The 19,907-nt window shown below is 41.8% G+C and overlaps 1 protein-coding gene across 6 annotated transcripts in view; it reads left to right on the forward strand.

Annotated features, from left to right (window-relative positions):
- The window catches only part of MKLN1 (muskelin 1), a 180,647-nt gene that overhangs the window by 140,257 nt on the left and 20,483 nt on the right, over positions 1–19,907 (forward strand). For all 6 annotated transcript variants that reach the window (XM_073328850.1, XM_073328852.1, XM_073328854.1 and 3 more), the window contains 3 exons: positions 11,917–12,064; positions 13,254–13,368; positions 17,029–17,168. In XM_073328850.1, coding sequence (XP_073184951.1) covers positions 11,917–12,064; positions 13,254–13,368; positions 17,029–17,168 — 403 coding nt within the window. The remainder of the gene's footprint in view (positions 1–11,916; positions 12,065–13,253; positions 13,369–17,028; positions 17,169–19,907) is intronic.

Consider the following 19,907-nt stretch of genomic DNA (forward strand, 5'->3'; position numbering starts at 1 on the left):
ATCCTTTACTAGTCTGCTTGCACTTGGTTGTTGAGGGGAATTGTTTTGAAAATCTAAATGGCAACCATTTTAGTGTGTGTGTGTGGGGGGGTGCTTTTTAATGAACACCTGTGATGAGTTCAGAGTTTAGAAACCAGACTTGTCTTATGACTAGTGAGCACAATGAGCCACATTTCTCTGGCCAAGTATATTAATTGCACGTTTCAGTTAGTCAGACAAGTGAGAACATAATAATTAGCCCTCTTTCCCCCCTCCCTCCAGCCCCTTTAATGTTGAATAGCAGACTGTGACTAAATGACTCATTAGAAATCATTCATGAATAGATTTCCAGTTTGCTGTCCTCATGTCTGAGAAAGTAAATAAACAACTTTGAACATTTCCCTTGTTTGTGAAAGGAAATGTTAGAATTATTTGCTTTTAACAAGAACAGAAGAAAGGCCTATTATATTCGAAACCACAAATGCTGTCAGAATTATTTTGGTCAAAGAAAGCAAGTCTGGATTGGAGCCCCTTTAAGCATGTTTAGTAATGAGGCACTGGTTTAGTAAAAATAATTCTGTGACAGGCCACTTTAATATAAACTTGACCCATCCATTTAAATGTGGTTAAGAATGCTTATAGACTCATAGATATTAAGGTGAGAAGGGACCATTATAATCATCTAGTCTGATCTCCTACACAACGCAGGCCACAGAATCTCACCCACCCACTCCTGCAACAAACCTCTCACCTATGTCTGAGCTATTGAAGTCCTCAAATCACGGTTTAAAGACTTCAAGGTGCAGATAATCCTCCAGCAAATGACCCGTACCCCATGCTGCAGAGGAAGGCGAAAACCCCCCAGAACCGCTTTCAATCTGCCCTGGAGGAAAATTCCTTCCCGACCCCAAATATGGCGATTAGCTGAACCCTGAGCATGTGGGCAATATTCACCAGCCAGATACCCAGGAAAGAATTCTCTGTAGTAACTCAGATCCCACCGCATCTAACATCCCATCACAGGCCATTGGGCCTATTTAGCCTGAATAGTTCAAGATCAGTGAATTGCCAAAATCATGTTATCCCATCATACCTTCTCCTCCGTAAACTTATCTAGTTTAATCTTGAAGCCAGATAGGTCTTTTGCCCCCACTGCTCCCCTTGGAAGGCTGTTCCAGAACTTCACTCCTCTGATGGTTAGAAACCTTAGTCTGATTTACATGTTAGTATCTTTAATGCATTGTACTTTCATTTTGCTCCTGGTTTTCAGTTGTATCAGATCCCAAAGTCTTACAATTCAGTTATATTTTTAGCCCAATGTACATCTGATGCCTTTTCTGCTTGGGAGAGCACCATAACCCCAATAGGTGCTCTGTACCAGTCTGTCTCCTCAGGGACTCAAAAGTCCAGGGACAGTTGGCTCAAATTATATCTTCTAGACCAATCTGTGGGATACCATGAACCCTGAGGAGATGCCAACAGCCAGACTGGAGCTTAAAAATCTTCGGCTAGTGCTCCCTTGAGCAGACACCATACTCTGGGCTTCCGGAGAGAAGAAGTCATCAAAGAAGATGCCAATAACATTGCAACCTCAACACCAACTATCTCAGCATGGGCAGCAATGGCACAAGTTACCTTGGTACTGAATCTGACCATGCTGGTCCCGTCACACCAAAGGGCAGCTTCAAGAGGCAAGACCAGATGGAGCATAAACATGGCTCCATCGGGGAGGGATAGCTCACTGGTTTGAGCATTGGCCTGTTAAGTCCAGGGTTGTGAGTTCAATCCTTGAGGGGGCCATTTAGGAGTCTGGGGCAAAAATTGGGGATTGATCCTGCTTTGAGCAGGGGGTTGGACTAGATGACCTCCTGAGGTCCCTTCCTACCCCAATATTCTATGATTCCATGGCTCCAAGCGCCACGTGGAAAGATCCCGCAAGAGGACGTCAGTGCCACTCTTCCAAAGACACAGCCTCCAAACTCCTTACATCTCCGAAATTGGAGGAGGCAAGGAGCTTTTGGTCCAGTGCCAATCTCACTACTGACACCTGCACCAGTAGCTGAGCCTGTCAAGGGTCTGAGTTGTTATACCTCAACTGAAGAACTGGAGAGGTGCTCCGCACCAAAACAGCAGCTGGCCCTAGGGGAACACCACTCTGTGTCCCTACCATTTGAGGAAGAATACTCATCACCCTCCGTGACCTATTAGTTCTTGCTGGCATCAAGTAGGGATTCCTATCCCTTACTGTCGGAGGACTCCCATTCCAAGCCCTGTTTCAAGCAAGATATTAATGGCACTGGGCTGGCCAACTTCAGCCTAGCCAGTACCCCATAGCATGCTCCCTTGGCCATACTGGGGACTATCATCCTATATGTACTGGAGCAAATTCTCCTCCTGTTCCACAGTGAAGAGGAAGATATCCTGCTCCCCAGCAGCATCAATAGGAAGGCCACTGACTCAGTCAAACAACAAAGGGACAGCAACAAACCCAGCCCCAACCGAGGGAATTGTCATAGTCCCCACATGAAGCAGTGGCCCTGGCACAGGTGGTCAACTTTAAGGCTTTCCAGGACCTCCTGTCACAGACCACAGAGACCCTGCCATTGAAACCACAGTATTGCAGACAAGGTCTTGTAAGCTGTTTGATATAGTGAGGTCTGAGAGTTCAGCCAGGATCTCCCTTCTGCTCAACAAGGGCTTATTCAAGCTAGTGAAGGGGCTATGGCAGACCCTGGCTAATCTGACCTTTGCATATCAGCAAGTGGGGAAAACAGCTACCCTGCTGTCTCCAAAGCACTTCTGTCACTTTGGTGCATGCCCAGATCCTGGGTTTCTGTCAGTGTCAGCAATCTAAGAAAAGATCGACTAAGTCTCTAAGGTGCCACAAGTACTCCATTAAATAAGACCATGATTTTTCATGGTAGCTAGTATCAGGCATCCCAAAAGAGGACCTTCCCTTTGAAGGGATGTAGCTCTGTAGCAATATGCCTTATGCCCGAAGAGCTTCCCACTCTTTAGATGAAGTGCTCCATTTGCCAGAAAGCTCGAGGGCCACGCTACGATCCTTTTGGGAAATATACACAGGCTCTTATGTTAATCACAGCAGAAGACCTAGTCCTACTCCCAGAGCAGACAGGCAGAGTACCTGCCAATAAAAAGATTCCATTACTGCAGGAGACACCCACTGTTGTCCTCAGTCAAACCTACCGGGGTTGGTCTGCTCTTACAACAGAAAGTGGATGTTGGACATCATTTCCCATGGCTGCCATCGGCTTCATTTCCACACTTACTCCCTAGCCTACCTGCTTCCCTAGCCCTCTTCAGGGTCCCTTCTCATGCGAGCCTGTTGGAAAAAGTGGCCCCATTGCTACATCTAAGAGCCATAGAGCTGGTACCTCAGGTGTACAGGGAAATAGGTTTCTACTCCTAATATTTCCTTCTCCTGAAGAAGGGGGAGTCTTACTCCTATCCTAGACCTGAGGAGAATGAACAAATACATATGCCACCTGAGATTCAGAATAAGGCTTGCCTCCACCATTCCTTTTCAGCAGACTTAAAACTGGTTCATGGTTCTCAGCTTGTAGGACACATACTTACAAGTGGCCATCCACTGGCCCACAGAAAGCACTTGAAATTCACTCTGCAGCCAAATGACTACCAGTACAAGGTACTTCCCTTCGGACACTCCATTGGCCTGAGAGTTTTTGCAAAATGTGCCTGGTGGTCGTGGTGCATGCACCTGTGGAGATGGGGCATCCACATCTACCCATAAATTGATTGGCTGATCAGGGTAGATTCCAGCAGGAGACTGTAACAAGCCTCGATTACACTTACACACACGCTCTCGCTCGCCATCTGGGTCTCCTACTGAACTAAGAAAAATCACTTCTCATCCCATCACAGATGAAAGTTAATGGGAGCTGTGATTGATTCCAGGTCAGAGAGAGCATACTTGCCAAACAAGTTCCTGTCCTTATAATTGATATTACTCCAGATAAAATCAAGCCTGGCTACAGTGTACAGACTTGTCTTGGAATGTTAGGCAGTATGGTAGTGTGCATATGCATGATGTCGCTTGCCATACTTCTCCTGCAACCCTTGCAACTCAGGCTCAAGCCAGTCTTCTCTCCTATCGATCACCGGATGGACAGAATGGGCTTAATGCCATCTCACATCCCTGCAGAACTGGGATGGTGTCTAGAACCCAAGAACATAAGAAGACAGACTCTAATTAGACACCTCAGGGGCAGGTTTGGCATCCAACATGGTTCACAAAAGACATGAGAATTCACATAAATGTTCTGGGGTTCCTGTGGTCTGTTCATTGCAAAGGACAATGCCAAGTGTTAGAACTATCTGGACCTGCTTTTACAACATGATGGTAAGGTACTACATCCAGCTCCCAAAGGCCTTCTATCTGACAGATTGGATGTTGGTTGATTAAGTACCATGGACAGGGACTGCTCCAGACAAATTCAGGAGATTCTGGTGCAGAGCAGGGACATCCACCAAGAAAAATGATTTGGCAAAATGGAAGTAGTTCTCTATATGGGCACCCAACATGGCCTGGATCCTCTGCAGGCTATGATACTGAAGATCCTCAACTACTTGCTGCATCTAAAACACGCTAACCTTTCACTGAGCTTCACTAAGGTTCACCTCGCACATTCTCAGTGTTCCCATCTGCCATGCGGTTGTGCTAGTCTTTTCCCACCTGATGATATTGAAATTCCTCAAGGGTCTCCTACATATTTAACCACAGGTCAGAAAACCTGCCTCTGCCTGGGACTTCATCTTTGTCCTCTTGAAACTCATGGCGACTCCTTTTGAACCCCTTTCAGAATGCTTCTTTCTTCATCTCACTCTGAAGATGGCTATTCTAGTTGCTATCGCTTTGGCTGGGAGAATGAGTGAATGCCAAGGATTTATGGCTGACCTCCCTATGCAGTGTTTCACAGGGACATGGTAATGTTGAAAGCGCATACCAGGTCTTTCGCCAAGTTGGTCTGAATTCCATCTGAATCAGTCACTTAATGTATCATTCGTCTCTCTGAAGCCACATGTACGTTGGTAGAGAAGTAGTGTATATTGGATGATTCTAGAGTCTTACTTTAATACATCAACAGAACCAAACCATTCAGATTGTCTTCCCATGTACTTTTGGCTATCTCTGGCCATTCCGAAGGCCAGGCCATCTCGTCACAAAGAATCTTACATGGATAACGCAGTGTATCTAACTGTGTTGCCAGTAGGTTGGTGTACCTCTCCCACTGAATATCAAGGCTCGCTGCAGCAGAGCTCAGATTACATCCTCCGGTTTCAGAAATATGCCAGTTTCCGAGATGTGGAGGGTTGCACCGTACATGCTAATAGTCTTTGTTTTTACCATTATATTATAGTTTCTGAGGAAAATTCTGAAATGTAAAACTGTTTCACAGTCACCTGTTGCTGTCGTCGTCTTCTGAATAATTGGACACTGAGCTGACAAATAATGGAGTTAATCCATGAAAACCACCTCCATCTATTAGGTGGGCGTAGTTCCTTGATTTAGTGTTGATTTAAGCATTGAGAGCCCAGTGGCTTCTGTGAATGCATAGCACAAAACCTCATGGGCCAGGTTCTGAGCCCCAGTTCTGTACCCTTTGATCCGTGTGAGTGGCTCAGAGGCAATGTGAACTGGCTGTAGTTGACCACATGAGGGATACCATTGGCTGAGGGGAATTCTCAGCAGGTGTGAAACCCGTGGAGTCAGCTCCAGTGTCAGCTGCCTCCCGCCCAGTGTAGTGGGGGAGAAGGTAGGGAGAGGGGGAACAGAACCTCTGAACAGCAGTTCTGAGCATATATACTCCTTGAGGGATCATAATCATTTGTGGTAAATTAAACAGCTATGCACTCTCCTTATCTTGAATGTATTTTGCTGCAGGAGAGAATCTGTCCCCATATTATTCATCACATGCTATGCTAAGACGTCAGAATGGTAGATCCCAAGCAAGTAATTGTGGTCTTAGTAAGGTTTAATATTTTTATATACTTACGTTTTTAAATGTCCTTTTAAAGAGACTTTTGTTGGCTGAATACCAAGAACACATCTTTTCAAAAGCTCTCCCCTCGTGTACCCCTCAAATGACTGAGGTTACGACATTATAGTTTAATTACCATCAAGTACTTAATACATTGTGTGCTGCAGACGTAGATAATGAAGTTGTTATACCTCCTATAGGAACAGTTAGTTTTTCATACATGTCAGGGTTCTCTCCCCACTCTGAACTCCAGGGTACAGATGTGGGGACCCGCATGAAAGATCCCCCTAAGCTTATTTCTGTCAGCTTAAGTTAAAACTTCCCCAAGGTACAAATTCTTTGCCCTTGGAGGGTACGCTGCCACCACCAAGTGATTTAACAGAGAATCAGGGAAAGGACCACTTGGAGTTCCTATTCCCCCAAAATATCTCCCCAAGCCCTTACACCCCCTTTCCTGAGGAGGCTTGAGAATAGTATCCTAACCAATTGGTTACAAAGTGATCACAGACCCAAATCCCTGGGTCTTAGGACAATAGAGAAGTCAGTCAGGTTCTTAAAAGCAGGATTTTATTTAAAAAAAAGGTAAAAATCACCTCTGTAAAATCAGGATGGAAAATAACTTTACAGGGTAACAAAAGATTCAGAAACACAGCAGAACTTCTAGGCTCAGTTTCAAAGTTACCAAAAACAGGAATAAACCTCCCTCCAGCAAAGGAAAAATTCACAAGCAAAACAAAAGATAATCTACATGCCTTGCCTGGCTTTTAATTACAATATTTGTAATATGAGAGACTTTTAGGATGGTTTATAGGAGGAGGAATTTTCTGACCTGATGCTTCTCTGCTTCCCAAGAGAACACACAAAACAAAGCCTCCGCCCCTTCCCCCCCCCCCCGTCCAAAAAAAAAGATTTGAAAGTATCTTCTTTGCCCATCGGTTCTTTTGGTTAGGTGCCAACCAGGTATTTGAGCTTCTTAACCCCTTACAGGTAAGGAGGAGTTCTAGGCTATTCTTAGCTGTATGGTTATGACAGTACAGGTTGGTGGTTTATATGCTTTTGTGCTCATTGATAGAAATCAAACAAACATCTGGTAAACACCCTTAAAAGTTTTAATGTTTTCTAGGCTGAAATGTTACTCTACCCAGCATCTTCCAATTAGTGTGCCCTAGTTCCACTGCTGTCTGATCAATTTTGTTGTTTTCAGGAACTTGTTCAGTCCAAAGCCTTTTTGCATTCTGTTGTAATAATATTTTTACTTTCTCATTCTCTTCATCTGTAAAGGATTCAGTAAAAGGCCTTGTCTCGACACTGACGTCTGTGTTTAACCACTTCAGTTTCTAAGCTGAGTGAATTGAAGCAGTACAGCTTGTGTGTGTGGTCAAGGTGTGAGGTTCTAGTTCTGTGGTTATCTCTTCCACCTCTTTCCCCATGTTAAAATGCTAATACTTTGGCAAGCGGCCTACCTCCTATCCATCTCCAAACTCCCTCCATTTTGAACGTTTTGTCAGGAGGTGGTTGACTGACACTTTTGAGGGGGTAAAAAGTGTTAAGTGAATTTGATCTATTTTTGATTCTCATTCTAGGTGAACCCTGAAATTTCACCTTGAGTGGATCTCATCTGGTCTTAGTGCCTTTTGTTCTTTACCTTTGCCAATAAGCTTTTTATTTTCTTTGCTCTTACAGGGTGACCTTTCCTCAGAGATTTTCTTCTTCCTCATTTAAATACAATAAACTGACTTTATATAGTATTCTTCATTCGCTACAGAGAATCAACCCTAGTCCAAAGGGACAATGCAGGTGTTTTACAGCAACATTTAAAGAGGGAGGCTATAACTAAATATTCTGTTCTTCAAGGATCCCAGTTTTCTCATCCTCTTTTATTCTGAATATATTTATGTTCACACAAAGACAAAAATTGGAAGCAACCATAACTGATTTCTGGTAAGGGAAAAGCCACTCACATAAGCCCTTAAAAGAAAACAAATGTCACGGTAAAAGATTCTTTAACATATCTAACCCCCCACAGATCACATTTTTCTGACGTACTCTACCTCTCTATAAACAAGTCCGTATACTTCCAATATGAATAGTAGCATAATACATGCATCATCATCTTCTCAATTGTACTGTAATGCAGCTCTGACCTCAGAGTCTTGTGTATACACTATTTTTTTTAACTGTTCTTTACTCTGGGTAGTCCTACAGAGCCAACACAGGTACTGGAGAGTGAGATACTGGGCCTTTGGGCCAATTGGGCCTCAGTTGCAAGGCCAAAAATGATAGTGATGACATTTCTGACCAAATTCTACTCATCACTAAAGATGATGCACAAGCCAGAAACTGCTCAAATGTGCATTGCTGCCAGCTAGAGGCAAACTTTTACTCATAAACTTGACATGGAAATTGAGACAAAAGCTATGGGTAGGAGCGGGGAAAGACTAGGCTAGTTAAAGATCTCCAAGGACTTGTGCTTTCCAGTGAGGAGCATAACTGGAGCCTGGAAAGAACCATGAGTGGTGCTCAAATGTGCAGTTTCACTGGTGGGTTGTACATGTTCAAGTGTGAACTAGATGTATTGCGTATATCTGTGTTTTTATCTGACTACAGGTTTGAATGAGACTTACTGAATGGCTTATTTGTCTTTTTGTAGAGAAATGAGTACCATCCAGATTTTTTTAAAATCAATGTAGATTACTTTCCTGACCCAGCATATGAAAACAGTGAAGCATAATACCAAAATCTGTTGCAAACAGGCTTGTAAAATGCAATTCTGTATATTGTTTAATAGTAATGTAAAAAGGAAGTTAGTGCACGGCTTCCCTTCCAAGGAAGAGCAAGATTGTATATACGTGTATGCAGTTTCATAGTTAGTTGGAGGGAGAATTTGCAACATGTAAGCGCCTTGAGAATTCTCCTGCCAAGCAACTTGACTGAGAGCCAGGAACCTTCACCAGCCTTTGTAAACTGACCCAGAAAGAAAAATGAGACAAACAGAATCAATAAACAAAGATCATGTGTTGGTCATGAGTGCATTTGAAAGGATGGTTGCCTGGGAAAACAGGAAATAAGAATTACACAACAAACAGTTAGGACTGCCAAACTGCTAATTTGATGACGCTGTTTCGGAGAACTATATACAATGAAACCTCCAGGAATCTTCAGTATTTCAATGTTTCTATATCTGAAGTTAAAGAGAGGAATAACTTGATGTTTACATGACCATTTTTCTTAGTGAAAAAAATACAATGTCCTCACAGTACCCTGTAGTCCAGGGTGTAGTCAATTATTTTTTGTCATAGTCCAAATTTCTTGGTCAAGGTATAGGCAAGGTCCAGACTCTAGAGAAAAGTGAAAAATAAGTAAATAAAAAGATTTCTGGCTCCATTCAAAAGCATCTGACTTCTGGATATGGCCTGCAGTCTACCTATTGGCTACCCCTGCTATAGTTTACAGGAAAGTGCATTAGTCTGAGTCAAGAGACCGTGACTTCAAGTGTCGCCTCTTCTGACTACTGTTAATCTGTTTGCATCACAGCCCTTATCATTAATTAAGGCTTCATGTATCATAAGGCCCCATTTGACAGATGAGGTAACCCTGCTCTGGCAGTACTGATCTTGCATAATCTTTGGAAGTAGAACTAAAGTATCTCTTCTAGGAGATCCAAGTCTCTTCCACTGACCTATCTGAGGCAGTAGCTACATGCTTGGCCATACTCTCTGTAAAATGTGGCTACTTCTACATACCTGCCTCTAGGAAGCATTGACATAAACACAGGTGATGGTCTTTATTAAACAAAGGCTATTTGCTATATAGGATGCTCTTGTAGTTAAGGCCCTGGACTCAGTAAAAATGGGTTTCTCCCTGGTTCCTCAGCAGATGACCTTTATTACGGTGAGCCAGTCATAAAACACATTTTCTAGAGGTGAATGCTTAGAATGATTTTTCAGCTGTCTTTGTACTTTGTGCCATTTTAAAACGATTTAAATGTTTTTAAAAGGCAAACATTTAATATTAAATGGAAGAAAATCAATGAAAAGAGATGCAGTTATTTGCACAATTATGATGTAGTAGCACATAATGTTTTTCTAAAATCTATGCTCTAGGAATTATTATGGGGGAGTTCCGTGGCTTGTTTTAGAAAAGATGTTAGACTAGATAATCACAGTGGTCCTCTCTGGCTTTGAAATCTGTGAATAATGTAAAGGGACTGCTATATCTTTTTAGTTCTTTGGTACATAGTTTTGAGGTCCTTGCTACACATTTAATCTTCAAGGCCGTTTTTCTACTATGTATGGCCTTCACCTCTCAATTAAGATTAATCTCTTTATTATGCAGGTACAAACTGCGAATGTTGATTTGACTTTTATACGTATTTTGGTTGTCTCTAAAATTATCTGCGGTGTGTGTATATATAGTATTGAGGGGGAAAAGGAGTCTGCACATATCTTCTGTGTAACCTCTCTATATATCTTAAAATAGCAAGAAAATTCCCAGAAAGAAAATTGCTAAAAGAGAACACTTATTCACGCAAACTGTTTCAAGCAAGAAAGTATCCAGTTAAAGTATCTTGTACCTCACTTGCTGAGATATAGCAGCCATAGTTCACAGACAAACTGGTAGAAACCTCTGTCCCAGCACACGCATTTCAGTTTAGCTTAAACCTGTTGCTAATAGATTTAAACTAAATCAAAATAAGCCTGGTTTAAACCAAAATGTCTTTTTGCACTGATTTAACTGTTTAAAACCACACCTTGAGCTTCAGTTGGTGCAACTCTGTGTAAAACAAAACACTTAAACTTGTCTTGGTTTAAAAAAAATAAAAATTGTGCCCTATTGAATTTTATCAAAATGAAGCAGTTGCCCTTGGTTCTTTGTAATTTTCTCCCTCTAGCAGAGATGAGGCACCTTATTACCTTAAAATTAAGAGACCAAGAAGCTTCAAAGGATTTTCAAGCTGCATTAGTTCACTCATTCAGAAGGGCCAAAAGGAAGGCTTAAGGATCGCATATGTTATCCGAATGGATCAGAATGTGCATGGGCATTATTTAAAACACTAGACAACTGGTGTTCAATATCTGTTTAATTACTGGCATGCTGCTGAATATCCCAAGTACATCCCAGGACACACGTATGCTAAAAGATGCTATTAGCAAAGTAGGTGTTGCAAAAGAAGAGAGGGAAGGTATTCTGTGAACTTAGTTGTATGTGCTAGGTGTGGACATTTTCTGGTCACTGTGTTGGTGCTTCAAACCTATTCTGATTCAAAATTGTAACATCTCTTCCTTGGATTGGTTACACTAGATCTTGCTAAACCAAAGCTAAAAATCTTAACTGTTAAAAGGAAAACTTCACGTGTGCATGCTTGTACACTACACATCAGGTGGCAACGATGCATATACTTTCCTGTGTGCCTCTACTTCTCTATCAGTGCAGCTTTTGGACACAGTATTTGTAGCAAGCCTGTAAATTGTGTATTTATTTAATGCCCAGTGTGTCTCAGCAGTGTACAGGACACGAGAGAAAAACAATCCCTGCCAAATAAGGAATACCAAACTAGCTAAAAGAAAAGGAGTACTTGTGGCACCTTAGAGACTAACCAATTTATTTGAGCATAAGCTTTCGTGAGCTACAGCTCACTTCATCGGATGCTGTAGCTCACGAAAGCTTATGCTCAAATAAATTGGTTAGTCTCTAAGGTGCCACAAGTCCTCCTTTTCTTTTTGCGAATACAGACTAACACAGCTGTTACTCTCAAACTAGCTAAATAGAGGTCCCCATGCTTCACAAGCAGACTCTGGGCTTGCAGGTTACATTTCATTTTCATATGATATATCAGATTCCTTCAATTCTCCCTTCTCCGGTATCCTCCTCCATTGTTCTGTTTAGGATGTAACATTTACTTTCTCTTACTGAACAGTTCCTATGACAGGTTTCACTCAGAGAGCCACCATTGATCCGGAACTGAACGAAATCCATGTGTTGTCTGGGCTCAGTAAAGACAAAGAGAAACGGGAAGAGAATGTTAGAAACTCTTTCTGGATTTATGACATTGTGAGGAACAGTTGGTAAGTAAATTAAAGGCTTCTCTGAAAGTAAGGTGCAGTTGTTCCTAATTTTTACAAATTCAGGAGGCTATTCCATTGTGTACTTGTGGGATGGTAGGAAAGTAGTATATTTAAAAAACCTCTTCCCCCTGCAGCTTGTTCAGATGCAGGCAGGGTTGACACAGGCTTCCATCCGACTGAGTTGGACAACTTGGTTTCCCTGCAGCTTTACTGTGTGGGCGGCCTCCAATGAGACCTTTAAAAACTTATGGTCCAGGGTCACTTCCCAGATAGCATCTTTGATCCAAATCTCTCCTCTTGCTTCTGTGTAGTGTGATGTATACCAGTTCGGTGACACTACCCCACCCCAGAAAGTCAATGGGTGAAGCCCTTGTCCCACAGAAATTAATGGGAATGGGTCGTGTCACCTAAGGACTTTGAAAATTTTGCCCTATGTAATTAAAATGTTATAGCAGTTTCAAATTAACCATTTTCCTACTGAGTACTGTAACAGCTACCATGCATAAGGCAAAATGTAGCTGCAGTACCAATTAACATTTTTTATTAAAGCTAATGTTAAAGTATATAACGCACAGGTTAAGAAATGTCTGTACATCTGGTTATAGTGCTTAGATTATCCGCAAATAGAAAGTTTGTTTTAAAAGTCCTAAAATACATATAGTACACAATCAGCAATAACCAAATTTAGGTGAAGAAATTAAACAATGCAGTTTAGATATTAGAATCCGAATACTCGGGTACATCACTTGTGAAAAGTTATACAGAAAGTAGGTTGTGGAAAGCAAATATTACATTCTGATGCTGTATTACATATTACCCTTTGGAAGTGACAGTGTTTCATACAACACCAGATTTGAAGTAAAGTTGCCATCCAGTTGTTATAAAACTCTGGTTCACAAGGAAGAGGTTAAGCATTTCCTGTATGGTACATTAATTTGGGATGAGGTGGGGCAAACTGAAACTAATAAGACCACCTGTACCCTGGGAATGGCCATTGTCTCCTGCCTTTTCTCTGATACTCTCCCACAGCCCTCCGTTAAGGAGCCAGATACCTGCCTTGCACACAATATGAGTTTTAATCAACCACCCACATTCATGCAACCTTCTCTTTCAATAACTTAACTGCTTGTTCTGCCTGTAGCTAATTCTGATTTGCTAGTGGGAGAATGTTTGAATATTTGTGTTTCAGGTCTTGTGTCTATAAGAATGATCAAGCAGCAAAAGACAATCCAAGTAAAAGCCTTCAGGAGGAGGAGCCCTGCCCGAGGTTTGCCCATCAGCTGGTGTATGATGAGTTGCACAAGGTATGGATATCTATTTTCAGTGCTAGATTTCAGTTGTATTTAGCTGGCATAACTGCAGCTCTAAAAAATAAGCTGGTTGTGTGCTTGCCTGTGATAAAGCAGAAGCTGATGATGATATGACATGGTGTAACGCACTTAGCGTCGTCTACTATTAGAGTTTGGCCCTATGAGTGGTGGGAAGATTTGCAGGTGATGGTGTATCAATTCAACATACAAGTTACTGAGCTGCTTCTCCCTTTATAATAATAATAGGCATGATAGTGCTAAGTTAGAGGCAGCCAAAAAAGCAGCCTATGGGACAAATGCTGCCTATAAAGTTCTGTAGTGAGATTAGCTCACAATCATTCTCATGTTTAAAACATAGGTGAAGCCCATGGAGGCTAAGTCCATGCATGCAGCACTCCGTCTCAATCTGCTCAATCCATATGGAGCAGCACATGCTGGCTGTCTTATGCGGTCATATTCAATTGCATAGTACCGATGAGGGTGGTTGCAATCTTTTCTGTTTCACATACCCATTTGTGGGCTCCCAGCAAATGGCGTTGTGAGAAACAACGCAGTTTTGAGGCACGTAATTCAAATTCTCCAAACTTGAAAATCTTGTATTAATTTAGGAAGAATAAACGTTGCTTGTGCAGGGGAAACTTGCCATTCAAAATACTGTGCAGAACAGACAACTGGTGAAGCAAAATTAACTGCTGTCACTTAAGAATAGGTCTGTACTGCAATCCAGAACTCAGCTGCAGCATGGATAAGAACATCAGTGTGGGTGCAGCATTGCAGGCTTCAGCGCAGGCTTTCAAGTGTGCTGGGGACCCCTGGGTATATACTTGCATTGCTAGTCTGCATTAAAGCATGTGCCACTACATACACACAGCTGTTTGTAGCCATGCTAGCATGGTTAAAGCTAGCATGTGTCTAACCATGCTGCAATCACACCTCTAGATTGCAATGTAGACATATCCTAAATGTCATAGACCACACAAGACTGAGAGCAGAATTCTAAGTGCCACAGTGTTGCTGAATCATGGCTCCTATCTTGAATTCACTCTGTATGAGAAGCCATACATATATTTAGAAGCCTCTGTTCAAATGACCTTTCTGGACTCCCCTGATATAAATGAGGAGTCTCCCTTCTATGGACTCTAAAACAGTGAATTTGGGGGTTGGGTGAGGAAATGAATATATGGAGGAGGAGGAGAAATTTTTGAGTCTCTGCAGTTGCAAAATCCTCTGTGGATTATTTAGTATTCAGCAGATGAGAGTTGTCAGGTGATAAGTGGGTTTTTTTTTTTTAAATCTAGTAAAAGAAGGGAAAAAATCGGTATTTCTTGCTTTCCACTTTCCTTGTGCTTTACATCTCCTTGTTGTAAAGAGGTCATGGACTCGTCCTCATAATTAGAGGGAAACATCTTAGTTATCCTGAAGTGCTTTCAACATGACTTTATTTTTCAAAACTTGCCCTTAGCGCTGGCAAAAATAGAGGCTTATAGCAGAGATGTTGTAATGCATTTACCAGTGCTGTATCATTTAACGGGTCATTAGTGCCACAGGTTCTAATAATTTGGGTATGTAGGAAGACTCACCTGTACTGCCTTCTGATGTCAGAGACTAAAAGTTGTAACGCTGAGTTTGTGGTACTGCAGGATGCAAACCAGAAGAATGTGAACTGTACACCATACTTGTTGTTTATACATCTAAATCTTTTTGTATACCCATAGATGATCAAAAACAGTGGGAGATGGGAACAGGGCCTTTCTCAAATGTATTAATTTTCAGTGTCTTGGCTTTTCCTTCCATTTTCATACCAACTCTTTAGAACTGACTGTGTGCAATTAATTCTTCTCTCTTTTACAGTGGATTATAATAATCATCGATGCTTTATCTGTTCCAATGCAATAATAACAATCACTTATGAAATCATGGGTGGGGCTGGTTCATTTCAGGATGCATCCTTTCTAATTTGATACTTTATCCCATTAGCTCTTTGCTTTGCCTCCAGTTAAGGTAAGAGCTGAAGTGAACAAGCCTCTTGGAGTTCACCATGTAGAACATCTCATAACCAGGCTATTGTATAATAAGATACAAATATAATAGCCTGGTTATGAGAATACAAATCTGTACTTCAAGAGGCTACTTGAGTATTTGTCCATATACCATATTCATATTAAAACAATCGGGGGCCTTAGCAGTCCCTGTAGACCCATCCCTGTTTGTGTGGGTAGCTCCTGATACCTCTACTCTTAAAAGCATTCTGCTGGACTGGGCTCAGCACACAATCACTATCCTTTGAGCATTCTTAGGCCTCCCTAGAACAGGGGTTCTCAACCTTTTTCTTTCTGAGGCCCCCCAAACATGCTATAAAGACTCCATGGCCCACTTGTGCCACAGTAACTGGTTTTCTGCATATAAAAGCTGGGGCTGGTGTTAGGGGTTAGCAAGCAGGGCAATTGCCCAGGGCCCCATGCCGCAGGGGACACCACAAAGCTAAGTTGCTCAGGCTTCTGCTTCAGCCCCAGGTAGCGGGGCTCAGGGCCCCAGGCTTCAGCCCCATGCAGTGGGACTTTGGCTTTCTGCCCTAGGCCCCAGTAAGTCTAACACTGGTCCTGCTTGGTGGACCCCCTGAAACCTGCTCACAGCCCCCAGAGGGCCCTGGACCCCTTGTTGAGAACCACTGCCCTAGACCACTGGTCCTTGTCTTCAGATGAGTTGGGGTCTAACTCAGAAGAGAGAGGACTTGGCTCTCACAAACCCAGAGAGCTGCATGCATCTCTCCATCAGAATCGTGATTCAGTGGTAGCAGTGAGGATCCCCCCAATGCCCTCTGCTGTGTTGATGGCACTTCCAGAGTAGTGGGTTTCCAAGTTGGTAACTCATTAGGAGACTAGGATAGTTAGTTCTTCAGAGCACCATTATTGCAGGCTGCCTGCAAAGTTATGTTTTCAAGACTTTCTTTGCAACCAAAAGAGAGATTCTTCTGTCATCTGACTCCAGGAACCTGGGCCCTAGGCCCTACAGTAGCTATGCTTTAATGTGGCCCTACCACATACTGGTGGTCTGCCTCTGGCAGATAACTGTTTAAGTCTACTTCAGAGTCAGGGTCTTGGAGATCAAGAATGGAGAGTATATTAGCACTCTGTCACTGTTGGGAGGTCATTATGCCATAAGTCTTTCTGAGCAGCAGTGCCAGAAAAGCCTAATGAGCAAAATGTGTTGGGAGACGATATACAGTAAAAGCTTGCGTTTCTACTGTTACTTCCACATAGTCACTATCCTATTCACTTTGAAGGGCTGTTGCATTAATATGGGCTTCTCTCTTCAATAGATACAGTAACCTAAAGAAAAGTTATGTAGTTTATGGATATTAGAGATCATTTCAAGATATCATCTTAAAGTAAGATACATACTAGTCTTTGGCAGTAGACTTATTTTTCACCATGCTAGACAGTAAGCGTGAGGAGAATTACTATTTCTCAATTTCTTAATCAGCAGATTCAGTAGAATGAAACAAGCCTAGTAATAACTTGGAGTAGGTTTACAAAAACCCCCACCTGTGTATGTACTAGAATAACATCTTCAGAGACGTGACTTGCCAAATGTACAGCAAATGTTTTATACGTGTGCCCATATCAACTTAAAAAATGTCTCTGGCCTACATAGGTTCATTATTTGTTTGGAGGAAATCCTGGCAAATCCTGCTCTCCAAAGATGAGGCTGGATGACTTCTGGTCACTGAAGCTCTGTCGGCCTTCGAAGGAATACCTGTTGAGACACTGCAAATACCTCATAAGAAAGCACAGGTATAATAGCCGAGATGGCTTCTTTTGAGACCATTAATTACAAGTTGTAGCCTTTCCAAAAGCTTTTTAGAGAATTTGAATATTATCTTTCATTATTTTGTAGACATGTAATTGCCCTGATTATGTAATGGGTCATAAGTTTCCCAATTATTTTTCACTTGTGTATATTTCAAGATATACAGAAGGGTATACTGAACATTCATGGAGTATCTGGATAGAAGTTTTGTGGGGACATAGGGAGAATCTTTGAAAATTGTTATAGGTTCCCCTATTTTGCTGCTTTTCAAAATAAACCCTGATATTCTCGTTGCCTCTTAAAGAATTCAATGACACATTCCTAAAGCAGGAATGTTAACAAGTTAACAAGGCCATGTGTCCAAATTCCCTTGCACATCTGAAAATTTACCCCCTTATTGGTTCACTTGTAAATGTTTCTCGGATTCATATGGACCTAGTTGGTTTATCAAAGAAAAGGTTAAGAAGAAAGTAGATGAAGGTCTATAAGTACTTACATGGGGAAGAGATTTCTGATAGTAGATGGCTCTTTAATATAGCAGAAAAAGGGAGAATGAAATCCAGGAGTTGGAAACTGAAGCTAGACAAATTCAGACTAGGAATAAGGTGCAATTATTTAATATTGAGGGCACTTAACCATTGGAATAACTTATCTAGGGGGATATTGGTTGGTTCCCCATTTGAAGTCTGTTTTAAAAAAATAAGAGTGAATATCTTTCTAAAAGATCTGGTATAGCTCAAAGTTATGGGCTTAATGTAGAAGTTAATTGGTGAGGCTCTGTGGCCTGTCATATGCAGAAAGTTGGACTAGATCATAATAGTTTCCTCTGACCTTAAGCTCTATGAATCTGCTAGGTGTATAGAACAGTGACTTGCTTAGTGGTAACCATTTGGCTGCTCCTGTTTATTCAGACCTATAAAATGGCAATGGGGTGAAACTGAAATGTTAAAATGTAACCAACCCATTTAAGACTGATTAAAGACAAGCCTAAGGCTACCTCTGTAACTTGTTGCCAAGTAAATGTAGCAGAATTTAAAAACATTGAAATAACAATATTATTTATCTTACTGTAGTACCTAAGAGCACTAGTCATGGACCAGGGACTCATTGTGTTAGGCACTGTACTAACACAGAACAGAGTCCCTGCCCCAAAGAGTTTACAGTCTAAATATACACAGCGTGACGGAAGGGACAAAACACACAAGCAGACTGAGCAAAGTGATAAATTGTCATGTTACTTCCATATTTTTTGGTGGGAGGGTGGTTGGTGGGTTTACTTAGAAGGGGATAAGCTAAAGGGAAGGGACAGAGGAGACACTGAAGGGAAGAGGGGTGAGGGGACAGAATGGGAGAAGAAAAGCGTGAAGCTGGGATGAAGAGACTAGCTGTTTACTCCAACCCTTTCCATACAGAGCAGAGAAAGACCAGTCAAAACTAGGGGAAGTTCTCCAAAGATCCCTGCTTTGGCTGCTTTGCCAATTCTGGCTGGAGTCTCTGGCTGGCTACTCTTTGCAGCTTTCTTCCAAGCCACTGCCAGCATGGTGCCTGGGGGAGGGGAGACACCATCAGGTCCTAGTGCCCCCAGAGTGCGTGGCGGAGAGGGGGTCTTTTCTGCTCCACTGTACCATTCCAGGAGTTTGCTGGGAGAGAGGGGTGGCCTGGGCTGGGCCCTGTTTTCCCCCGTCCCTGAGTGCAGCAATCTCTGCTTTAGCTGCGTCTGCCCCCATTGGCTGGAGTCTCTGGCCTGCCTCTCTTCGCAGCTTTCTTCCAAGCCCACGTTGGAGGGAGGGCAAAGATACCACCTTGTCCTCGTGCCTCCATATTGTTTGGGAAGTCTCCCTTGCAGAGTTATGTGATTGGGAAAGGGTGGCCCCATGGTAAAGGGATCCATTTTCCCCCGGCACTTTCAGCTGTGTTAACCGGATCAAAAAGTTACAAAACATATCAGTCTTCATGCTTGAGGACTGCAAACTGATAGACTCTGCATGCGGAAAAGAAATCTTCTCACCATTCCACTTTTGTGTTTATTATTTAATTTGCTAGCTGAACTACAGGAGTTTATTTGGTTTTCGTTAGGGATGTCGGTTAATCACAGTTAACTCACACTATTAACTCAAAAAAATTAATAGCGATTAAAAAAATAAATCGTGATTAATCAGTTTTAATTGTACTGGTAAACAGTAGAATACCAATTGAAATACATTAAATATTGTGGATGTTTTTCTACATTTTCATATATATTGTATTATGTTGTAATTGAAGTCAAAGTATATATATTTTATTACAAATATTTGCACTGTAAAAATGATAAAAGAAATAGTATTTTTCAATTCACCTCATACAAGTACTGTAGCTCAATCTCTTTGTCATGAAAGTGCAACTTATAAATGTAGATTTTTTTTGTTACATAACTGCACTCAAAAACAAAAGAATATAACACTTCAGAGCCTGCAAGTCCACTTCTTGTTTAGCCAATCGCTAAGACAAACAAGTTTGTTTACATTTACAGGAGATAATCCTATCTTCTTATTTACAGTGTCACCAGAAAGTGGGAACAGGCATTTCCATGTCACTTTTGTAGCCAGTATTGCTATGTATTTACTTGCCAGATATGATAAAAATTCGTATGCCCCTTCATGCTTCGGTCACCATTCCAGAGGACATGCTCCATGCTGATGATGCTTGTTAAAAAAATGTGTTAATTAAATTTGTGACTGAACTCC

This window comes from Lepidochelys kempii, chromosome 1, assembly GCF_965140265.1.
Source record: "Lepidochelys kempii isolate rLepKem1 chromosome 1, rLepKem1.hap2, whole genome shotgun sequence".
Classification (NCBI taxonomy): Eukaryota; Metazoa; Chordata; order Testudines; family Cheloniidae; genus Lepidochelys; species Lepidochelys kempii.